Consider the following 12223-nt stretch of genomic DNA (forward strand, 5'->3'; position numbering starts at 1 on the left):
CATGCAGGGGTTAATAAAAAATATAATAAAAAATATAATAAAAAATATAAAACTGCAAAAATGAAATGTAAATAAAAAGGAAAAAATATATAAATCTAGCTATAAGGGCATGTTCACACGGCCTATTTTCAGCCGTTTTTCGGGCCGCAAACGCCCTCAAAAGCAGCTATAAATACACAGGCTGAACGCCTCCGAATATCTGCCCATTGATTTCGATGGGAAAACGGTGTTTCGATCCCACGGGGGTTTTTTTTTTTTATGCGGCCGTTTTTAGTTTGCCCTTTGAACATACCCTAAAAGTACTAAAGGGGTTTTATGGGACTTAGGCCGGATTTACACGAGCGTGTGCGTTTTGCGCGCGCAAAAGGTACTTAACAGCTCCGTGTGTCATCACCGTATGATGCGCGGCTGCATGATTTTCGCGCAGCCGCCATCATTATGACACTCCGTTTGTATGTTTGTAAACAGAAAAGCACGTGGTGTTTTTCTGTTTACATTCAGTTTTACTGCTGTTGCGTGGGTCCCATGGAAGTGCTTCCGTGTGTTGCGCGTGATTTTCACGCACCCATTGACTTCAATGGGTGTGTGATGTGCGAAAAACGCACAAAAATATAGGACATGTCATAAGTTTTACGCAGCGGACACACGCTGCGTGAAACTCACGGACGGTCTGCACGGCCCCATAGACTAATATAGGTCCGTGCGAGGCGCGTGAAAATCACGCACGTTGCGCGGACGTATTACACGTTCGTCTAAATAAGCCCTTAAAGGGAAACTGTCACCAGTATTTCACCTATTAAACCAGCAACAACCGGTGGAAGTGGGTGAAATTGATTTTTTATGTTAGGCTTCATGCACACGGCCGTGCCCGTAACCACGGTATACGATTACGGGCACGTCCGGCTGCTGGCGGCCGCGGACAGCCACCCGCATTTTTGACCCATGCTTCCATATAAAGTATGGGAGCACAGTCCGTAAACAGCAAAAGATAGGACATGCCCATTATTTTGCAGAGGCTTTCTACGGCCCGGACAACTTCCCACAAATCTACGGGAAGGTGTCTGTGGGCAATAGAAATGAATGGGTCCGCAATTACGGACAAAATCTACGGTCGTGTGCATGGGGCCTAACCTATAATTATCTTATAAGTAAGCTCTGCACCTTTAGGAATTTTGAGGCAGATTTTGACCTGCTTGCACACTGGTTGTCGCTTTTGTCGCTACTTTTTTATCGCAGTGTTTTTCGGAAAAACGCTTTCTCTAGCTCCCATTGCTGTAAATGAAAGGCCCGAGATGGAAACGCCCGAAGATAGGGCATGTCGCTTCTTTTGAAATCCATGGGAGGCGATTTTGGGCGTTTTTTGGCGCTGTTTCTGACATGGTTTTCGTGTCAAAAACAGCGCCAAAATACTCAGTGTGAACATACCCTTATTATTCCATTTTAGTGTTCCCGCTCCTTATGCTAATGGCCATAAAAGAGTCATGTCTTCATTCCTCAAGTCTTTCCGAGTTAACCCCGCCTCCTTACTTTTGATTGGCAGCTCCTCGCCTTCCCCCAGCACACATGAAATCCTGCGCTTGCACATCGATGTTGTGTTCTGGATCGTGCGCACAGCGGGACACCATAGCGGCGCATGCGCAGTAACTAGATTTGAGGCCCGGACGAAGTAGGGAAGGGTGTCGGATCATACATGACGGGCGCATGCGCGATATCTCAGATGAGATTTCAACATTCAGGGCGGGCCAGTTTTCGGCGGTGGGTGGACATAAGAAGAGGAACAACGAGACTGCCGGAATATTACCATAAAAGGCGCAAAAGGTTTGCAGACCGTTATTTATGGTCGGAGGAGTTTAGGAGAGGGGATAACGGCAATGAAGTTTTTACAGCAGAGGCCAGCGAGGGGTGAGGAGAGATCAATAGGTGAAATGCTGGTGACAGGTTCCCTTTAAATATTGATGTCCTATCCTGTTATTTGATTGGTGGGGGTCCCATTCATCGTTTACACAGACGCAGTGCCGTATATACAAGACGCTTGTGTAAACAATAAAGGGGACGCAACGCTCGTTACAGTCCAATTAATATGAAAAATTCCTTTAAATTCCTTTATTGGAGATAATAGCGACCCCGACATCTCAATGGTTAGACAGAGGGAGCGGCCCGCTTTCACCCCATTTCCTTCTCATGCAACGCGATTGCGGTGAGCCAATGGGTTGTCATGGCACCTTGGGGCCTTATAAGGGCCCCCCGATCTGACATCTTGGTACTCCTGCTAGGCCCTTCCAAATTCAGGGTTATATAAGAGAATAGTGAAAAGACAACAGATATCAGCTGACCACGTGGGGGTTCAGCAGCCGGACTTGTCGTGATCAGCTGATTGTCAGGGCGGCTTTGATTTGACGAGAAGTTTTTCAGCTTGGACTATTCATTTAAAAGAATTCTCTTGGACTTGCTGATGGCCTAACCTTAAGATAGGCCACCAATGTTTGATCAGTAGAGTCCAACCTCTAGGACCCCACTGATCAACACATTAAAGGGGGTGCGGCACCCATCAGTATAAGCATTTGACTGGAACTATAGCTCGTCCCATTCAGTCCTTTTAAAATTAATCAGATGAGACACATTGTGCATGCAGCCACCACTAGGGGAGCTAACTGCATATGGATTTATACAGCTGCATTGTACTCTATGGGAGCTATATAAATCTGTATTTAGTGATCTCCCCCTAGTGGTGGCTGCAATTAGCAACTATGACAGTGTAACAGGAAGCAGGGAAGCAAGTTCAGTGCCTGCCCCCTCCCACCAGGTACCCCATGCCACCTGAAACTTTTCCCCTACACATCTCTAGGTGACTACTGGGAATCTCCAACACGATGCTGACATATGCTGTAAATCATTTGGTGGTAACTGGTGGCGCTCAGATCCCTCGCATTGCTTAGCCATGGTTTCACTGCCATGTAAACCTTTGAGTACATTATATATATAAAAAAAAACAATTAAAGAGTTGTTTAAAATCATCGAATATGTTTTTTTTATACATATATATATAAAACAACATATTAGTATACATATATACATGTATACATAGATGCTGTATCTTGCGCTAAAACCTGAATCCGTCAGGTCAGCGGGACTGACGGCTTCAGTGACAGCGGGTCCTGCTTGTCTCTGACACGCAGGATCATAGTGACATCTGTTATACATAGAGGCTGTATCTCAAAACGTGAATTTTTTTAAATAAAAAAAACAATGAAAAAGTTGTCTAAAATCCTCTAATACGTTGTTAAATAAATATATATATTTAACTTGTTCAAAGGTTTACACAGCCTTAAAGTTCTATAAAAAAAACAAAACACTGCAACCTTCTGCCTGATTGGCTGCCATATTTCTAAAGTAAAAATAAAAGAAATAAATATCTAAAAAATCGAAAATATATAAATTATATAACAATTAACAATTTAAAAATACACGAGCAATCTAAAATCTATAAATAACAGCAAAATTAATGTCTTAAAAAGAAAAAATAATATAAAATATGTAAATAATATAACAATAAATAAGTAATCTAATATATAAAAATGTATAATCTAAAAATATCTAAATTATAAAGATATATATATATATATAAATAATCTAAACATGTATAAATAGTATAAAATATAAGCTAAAAATATCTAAATAATCAAGAAATATAAAGCAATCTAAACTATTTAAGTAAGCTAAACATACATGAACAATCTAAAATTAAATACATAATCTGAAAATATAGAATATATAAATAACATGAAAATTAATAATATAAAAATATATAAATTATATAAAATATATAAATAAGAGGAAAAAAATAAAATAAAATAAAAAAATAAAAATAAATAAATAAATATATATATAAAAAGGCGAAAATAGTAGGTAACACCTATCGGGCCGCTGTAACAACTGTGGGAACTGCTTCCTAATATAGTGTAATGCCCATATTGTGCCACCATCTGCTCACAGTCTACATTGTATTAGGCTCTTGGCACTGTCGGATGTTTCCACGTGATTCTGTAGATTGCTTCAAGTTGCTGTTTCCTGGCAAGTTTGTGGTCACCTATAGTTCCCTATTTCTGGGTGTGGTGACAAAGACTAAGAGAGTCGCATCTCCTCGAGAGCACAGGCATGGAACTGCTGATATTTCTAGGTAAGATTTTTCACAAAATTTGTCATTATATAAGATTTTTCACATGTATTTTTGTCCTTATGGGGGTTATCAGAGGGGTTACCAGTATTACCTTTGGCCTTATATCTACGATTGTTGTATTTAGGGACACCTGCTGAATATTTTCAAAAGTTTATATTCTCAGACATGTTATAACTGGTATTGTGTGGGCCGTTACCCCATATTGAGTTATAATATTATTCTTTTTGATTCCCTGTCTGGTTTCCGTATCTGTGGGCCCTTTTTCTGAAATCTGGCCCCATCAGAGCATTTCTCTGCATATTTTATAGTAGTAAATATATGATACCTAATAAGCGTAATCTTTGTATTTTTGTATATAAAGGGTCAGTGGTTATTTCTACTCTTTTTGGTGGCCTGGGTGTGGGCATGGATATATGCTCGCCCATGTAGCGGCCTTAATGGATGAGTCACATACATTGCTCTATGCAGTTTTTCCTAAAAGCTTCATATTTCGAGATCTATGTGCATGATTAGTCCATAGAGTAACAGTATGGGAGTACTACAGTAACAGTACTAACACCCATAATATCATACAGCCTGTCTTCAAAATCCTGTGTAAGGGACCACATCTATAAACAGTGTAATGCAGGTTGTTTAGTGTGCAGTAAAATTTATATTATATTATATTATATATATATATATATATATATATATATATATATATATATAAATATATATATAAAATAAAATAAAAATATATATATTTAGGAATCCTGGCAATGAACTATGCATTTAGTGGGTTTGTCCCTGGTGGTCCAGTGTGGAGGCAGCTTGCAATCCCTGGTGTTCAGAGGGAAGGAGGGGTATGTTATATTACAGATGCAGGTTTGGCTATATTAACAGGTGTCCAGTTGGGGGAGGGGTTGGGTTATATTCCTGATGTCCAGCCGCGCTAGGTGGATAGCATATGTTCCCTACTTTTATTTCGCTACTTCCGCAGAGAATTAGGATGGATATTAAAGATTGTTTTCAACACACTATCTGGTTTCAGGAACAAATAATTTCAGGTAACATACCAGTGTGAGGGTGTACAGGATTCTGGATTGATTTGAGTGTTGGCGGGAGTCGTGCACTCAGGTTGTGTGTTCTCCCCTTTCGGACATTTTTGCAGCTTTCGCAGTGGCGTGGGCGGAGATGGGCGTTTGGCTGGCCCCTGTTCCATGTCTGTGTCCATGGTCATGTTAAAGAGGCTCTGTCACCAGATTCTCAAATCCCTATCTCCTATTGCATGTGATCGGCGCTGCAATGTAGATAACAGTAACGTTGTTGTTTTTTAAAAACGTTCATTTTTGGCCAAGTTATGAGCTATTTTATATATATGCAAATGAGCTTTGAAATGGACAACTGGGTGTTTTTAACTGGGCGTGTTTACGTGTATGACGCTGACCAATCAATGACCAGTCCGCATCATACACTCATCTCCATTCATTTACACAGCAGCGATCTGCAGCCACATACACAGAGATTAACGTTAATCAAGTGTCCTGATAATGAATACACATGATCATCCAGCCTGGACGTCATGTGTATTCAGAATCCTGACACTTCTGAATCTTTTCTGTGAGATTTCCAGCAAGTGAAACGAAATCTCGTTTACCTCCGTAATCTCGCGAGATTACGCGTGGCTTGCTGGAAGCTCACAGAAAAGATTCAGAAGTGTCAAGATTCTGAGTACACATGACGTCCAGGCTGGATTTCATGTGTATTCATTATCAGGACACTTGATTAACGTTAATCTCTGTTTATGTGGCTGCAGATCGCTGCTGTGTAAATGAATGGAGAGGAGTGTATGACGCTGACTGGTCACTGATTGGTCAGCGTCATACACGTAAACACGCCCAGTTAAAAACACAATACACACCCAGTTGGACATAACGAAAAAAAAAACGCCCAGTTGTCCATTTCAAAGCTCATTTGCATATATATAAAATAGCTCATAACTTGGCCAAAAATGAAGGTTTTAAAAAAAAACAAACAAACGTTACTGTTATCTACATTGCAGCGCCGATCACATGCAATAGGAGATAGGGATTTGAGAATCTGGTGACAGAGCCTCTTTAAGTGTCTGAGAGATGGGGATAACATGTTCTCTACTTTTGAATATTGTTGAAGAGACGGGTGATATCGTTCTGAAGTCAGGTTAAATTGTTCATGTTTGTTCCCTTTCCTTCCTTCCCCTCCCCCCTCTTCCCCTGGACGATACTGCAAAATACTTTGACTCCTTGATGTGCATCTTGTAAAACTCGTAATCTAGTTGTACCCACATCATGTCTATGGGGATTTGCACCCCCTTATATTTGTTTATTTTTGTTTTATTATCCCCCCCCCCTTTTTTTTTTTTTTTTTTTTTTATTCCTGTAACCCATATTTGAAAAAGTGTAATAAAAATAATTGTTAAAAAAATATATATGTTTCCTGGGAAGGAGTTGGAATGTAATACTCTTGCCTGGTAGGTGGGAGTTTAGTTGGGCGGTTGCGGGGGAATAGTTTATATCACCTAATGTCCAGTGAAGCGAGGGGGATAGATTACATTCCCTGGTGTCCAGTGGCAAGGGGTGGCTGGGTCATAATACCCGAATTGTAACAATATAATGAAGTTAAAATGGTGTTTTTTAATTAGAAAAACGATAATTTTTCAGCAAGTTATGAACAATTTTAGATTTATGCTAATTAGTTCTTAATGCCCAACTGGGCGTTGTAAAGAGAAGTGTATGACGCTGACCAATCAGTGACCAATCAGCGTCATACACTTATCTTCATTCATGTCCATCTGTATTCACAGCACAGCGTGATCTCGCGAGATCACGCTATGATGGGACTTCCTCCCACAGGTCCTTCATCGGAGCCATGGAAGACTGAACAGACGTCGCCTCCAGCTGCTGCAGATTCGGATAAACGTCCTGACACGGCTGGAGGCGATGTCTGTTGACTCTTCCATCACTCCGGTGAAGAACCTGTGGGAGGAAGTCCCGTCACAGCGTGATCTCGCGAGATCACACTGTGCAGTGAAAGAATCTGGACTGGAATGAAGAGAAGTGTATGACGCTGATTGGTCACTGATTGGTCAGCGTCATACACTTCTCTTTACAACGCCCACTTGGTCAAAAGTTAAAAAAACACCCAGTTGGTCATTAAGACACTAATTAGCATAAGTCTAAAATTGTTCATAACCACTGTTGTTATCTACATTACAGCGCCGATCGCATTATGTAGGAGATAGGGCACTTATAATGTGGTGACAGAGCCTCTTTAAGATTTATTTCCTCCTGTCCATTCAGAAGGGGTCGGTTTAGTGTTATATGACTCATATTTATTATGTACCGTGTAATCAATTGGAGAAGGTGGTCACAGCACATTATAATCCCTGATGTCTATTGGTATATACAACTTTTAAAGAAGACCTGTCACTAGGTCAGTTAACTGGTTAACTGACCTGAATAGCGCCGTCTCCCTGATTCCAGCGCTGTTATTCTTTTTTTCCTGGACCCCCTTGTTCCAGAGATATGGCCCACTGTTGTATTTGCTCCCTATATGCTAATTTGCTGTAGTTAGCCAATGGGGTGGAGCTAGTTTCCCTGCCTCTGATGCTGACTAATCAGTGCGAGGGTAGTTCACGCCCAGTTGGCTAACTACAGCAAATTAGCATATATGGAGCTAACAGAAAAGTGGACCCTATCTTTGGAATGGGCAGGTCCAGGAATTAAAACAAAACAGCGCTGGAATCAGGGAGACAACGCAATTCAGGTCAGTTAACCAAGTTATAAATTAAAAAAATCAAGTTCTATGATCTGTGACAGGTTCTCTTTAAGTGCAGGTGCCTAGGACTGCTAATATGTTTTTAAAAAATTGGTTGGTCCAAAAAAGTATTTCGACTTCCGGTAGCGCGTGACCGCGAGGGGGGTACACATTAGCTGAAAGTGGACCAAACCCAGCAATTTCATCATCGGGATCGAGCAACAGTTTAATATGTATGGGAGCGGTAAGACAGATGTTTTGGTAAGGAAGGATCGCGTAGATACCCTGTCTATGGGGGGGGGGGATCGAGCAAGATAGCAATAGGCCAGCAGCTATCTAGAATGTCCAGGACTTATGGGCTGGATAACATTGGCTATAGCTGGTGGCTGAGGAACCTGTGGTGCCCCCAGACATTGATGAAAATTCTGCAGCCTCATTTGCTGCACTGCTGCACTACTGCTGCATGTGATGGCTCGAACAGACTACTCGTCAGAAAAATGGGGTCATCTATGATGGGTTTTAGGCCTAACTACTTATGAGATCAGATTATTTATTTCCCTGTTTCTGTTCTTTACTCATTCAGGGCTGATTGGAATGGAAATGGTTACAGTGAGCTCAGGTAAGATCTACAGACTCTTCATATAGAACAGAATGACAGTCAGCCACATGTGTATATACGTATATGGGGTGACATAAAAAATAAAGTACACCTAACGCTATACTTACCTTCAAGCACTATTTTACAGTTTATATATATATTGTAAAGGATCTGCCAGGCACAGCTTCAGGGTTAACTTCCTTAGGTAATCAGTCTTCACCTGAGTCTATGTCTCTGAGACTGACTCCAGCTTCCACCACTCAGGCTGGCAGGCTTAGGAGTGGGAGAGCCTATCGCAGCCTGGCCAGACGGAGCTAGCTCCCGCCCTCTGTCTATTTATACCTGCCTTTCCTGTTCCTCCTTTGCTTGTGATTCTTCTCGTGTGGTTTCCTGGCCCAACTACAGCTCCTAACAATTTGATCCTGCTCCATTCTGACCCTGGCTTTCTGACTACTCTCCTGCTCTGCGTTTGGTACCTTGTGCTCTCCTGGTTTGACTTGGCTCGTTCACCACTCTGTTGCTCACGGTGTTGCCGTGGGCAACTGCCCCTTTCCCTTTGCTTTATATTCCCTTGTATGTTTTGTCTCGTGCACTTACTGAGCGTAGGGACCGCCGCCCAGTTGTACCCCGTCGCCTAGGGCGGGACGTTGCAAGTAGGCAGGGACAGAGTGGCGGGTAGATTAGGGCTCACTTGTCCGTTTCCCTACCCCTATCATTACATATATATATATACAGTGGAGGAAATAAGTATTTGATCCCTTGCTGATTTTGTAAGTTTGCCCACTGTCAAAGACATGAACAGTCTAGAATTTTTAGGCTAGGTTAATTTTACCAGTGAGAGATAGATTATATAAAAAAAAATAAAAAAAATAACATTGTCAAAATTATATCTATTTATTTGCATTGTGCACAGAGAAATAAGTATTTGATCCCTTTGGCAAACAAGACTTAATACTTGGTGGCAAAACCCTTGTTGGCACGCACAGCAGTCAGACATTTTTAGTAGTTGATGATGAGGTTTGCACACATGTTAGATGGAATTTTGGCCCACTCCTCTTTGCAGATCATCTGTAAATCATTAAGATTTCGAGGCTGTCGCTTGGCAACTCGGATCTTCAGCTCCCTCCATAAGTTTTCGATGGGATTAAGGTCTGGAGACTGGCTAGGCCACTCCATGACCTTAATGTGCTTCTTTTTGAGCCACTCCTTTGTTGCCTTAGCTGTATGTTTCGGGTAATTGTCGTGCTGGAAGACCCAGCCATGAGCCATTTTTAATGTCCTGGTGGAGGGAAGGAGGTTGTCACTCAGGATTTGACGGTACATGGCTCCATCCATTCTCCCATTGATGCGGTGAAGTAGTCCTGTGCCCTTAGCAGAGAAACACCCCCAAAACATAATGTTTCCACCTCCATGCTTGACAGTGGGGACGGTGTTCTTTGGGTCATAGGCAGCATTTCTCTTCCTCCAAAAACGGCGAGTTGAGTTAATGCCAAAGAGCTCAATTTTAGTCTCATCTGACCACAGCACCTTCTCCCAATCACTCTCAGAATCATCCAGATGTTCATTTGCAAACTTCAGACGGGCCTGTACATGTGCCTTCTTGAGCAGGGGGACCTTGCGGGCACTGCAGGATTTTAATCCATTACGGCGTAATGTGTTACCAATGGTTTTCTTGGTGACTGTGGTCCCAGCTGCCTTGAGATCATTAACAAGTTCCCCCCGTGTAGTTTTCGGCTGAGCTCTCACCTTCTTCAGGATCAAGGATACCCCACGAGGTGAGATTTTGCATGGAGCCCCAGATCGATGTCGATTGACAGTCATTTTGTATGTCTTCCATTTTCTTACTATTGCACCAACAGTTGTCTCCTTCTCACCCAGCGTCTTACTTATGGTTTTGTATCCCATTCCAGCCTTGTGCAGGTCTATGATCTTGTCCCTGACATCCTTAGAAAGCTCTTAGGTCTTGCCCATGTTGTAGAGGTTAGAGTCAGACTGATTAATTGAGTCTGTGGACAGGAGTCTTTTATACAGGTGACCATGTAAGAGCTGTCTTTAATGCAGGCACCAAGTTGATTTGGAGCGTGTAACTGGTCTGGAGGAGGCTGAACTCTTAATGGTTGGTAGGGGATCAAATACTTATTTCTCTGTGCACAATGCAAATAAATATATATAATTTTGACAATGTGATTTTCTTATTTTTTTTTTATATAATCTATCTCTCACTGGTAAAATTAACCTAGCCTAAAAATTCTAGACTGTTCATGACTTTGACAGTGGGCAAACTTACAAAATCAGCAAGGGATCAAATACTTATTTCCTCCACTGTATATATATATATATATATATATATATATATATATATATATATATATATATATATATATATATACAGTCCAGAAATAGATGAACACAGCACTCCAATAATTCCAGAAAATCAGGCCATGTGCTCGTTACCTGGGGGTGAATCAATTCCCCAATACACAATAGGGAGAAGCATAGAACGCAGTAACGGCACCAGGACTTCAGGGTAGATGAAAGCAGGGTGGATTTATTCACCTCAACACAGCAACGTTTCGGTTCAACAGGAACCTTTCTCAAGCCATCTATATATATATATATATATATATATATATATATATATATATATATATATATATATATATATATAATTAATCTACATAAATATCTCAGGCACTATGTAAATACATGCCATTACTTATCTTATCTTTCACTAATCCTTACAGCCTGCATTCACAATCTGTAATCTTTAAAACTGTCCCCCTGCATTAGAAGGAGCTCAGTTAAGCTTTTAGGGTTGTGTCTGACAACAAGCCTATTGACTGTATCCAATAACAACCAGCAAAATTGTATAGGCAGGTCTGGAGTATAATACAGGCCCAGTGGCGGATTAAGTAGACCATAGGCCCTGGGCTGTTCCCCAAACTTGGGCTCCCCTTCCCCACCACCGCTCTGCCGTGTCTATAGTGAACACCACCTTTTTGTGTGAGCATTGACAAATGGTTGTTTTCCGATTCCCCTTTGTCAAAGGCTGTGTCCCTACATACTGACAGTCTCCAACCATCGCTGACAGTATAACACTGCGTAGGGACACTTCCTCTTGACAATGGGAAATGTAACACACATTTGTCTATTAGTCCTGGGTACACAGAGATATGTAGAATACAAGGATTTCCTACAACAGACATGTCAGGAGAGGGGACAGATCCTCTATAGATCCAGTGACTCACAAGTGACGTCTTCTCTGAATCGAGTCGTTTTCTTTTCTTTTCCATCTGACACAGACCGTTATGGCGACTTCTCCTGATGAGACATCTTTGCCATTCACTTCTGCAGCCATTTCCAGCCTCTATAGAAACACACAAATTCAGACACCAAGGCCCAGAACCATACATTAAAGGGGTTGTCCGGGTACGGACCGGTTTCATACTGATGACCTATCAATGTGCCTGGAGAACCCCTTTTACTCAGAGCAATAAATTTGGACCCCAGACTAGATCATAGAATACATACAGACCCCAGACCTTCTAAATTATTGCAGTCTCCAGACCAGACCCCCCTAAACAAATACAGACCCCAGAACAAGCACCCTAAATAAATACAGACCTCAGACCAGACCCCTAAATAGAGCCCAGACCTGACCCCCTAAATTAATA

General features: G+C 41.5%; 1 protein-coding gene across 2 annotated transcripts in view; it reads left to right on the plus strand.

Moving 5' to 3' along the window:
- The first annotated feature begins 4138 nt into the window (after positions 1–4138).
- LOC142748365 (uncharacterized) overlaps positions 4139–12223 on the plus strand; it is a 37626-nt gene continuing 29541 nt past the window's right edge. For both annotated transcript variants that reach the window (XM_075855457.1, XM_075855458.1), the window contains exons 1-2: positions 4139–4177; positions 8535–8570. In XM_075855457.1, coding sequence (XP_075711572.1) covers positions 4156–4177; positions 8535–8570 — 58 coding nt within the window. In that variant the 5' untranslated portion in view covers positions 4139–4155. The remainder of the gene's footprint in view (positions 4178–8534; positions 8571–12223) is intronic.

This window comes from Rhinoderma darwinii, chromosome 3 (genome assembly GCF_050947455.1).
Source record: "Rhinoderma darwinii isolate aRhiDar2 chromosome 3, aRhiDar2.hap1, whole genome shotgun sequence".
In the NCBI taxonomy this organism is placed as follows: Eukaryota; Metazoa; Chordata; class Amphibia; order Anura; family Rhinodermatidae; genus Rhinoderma; species Rhinoderma darwinii.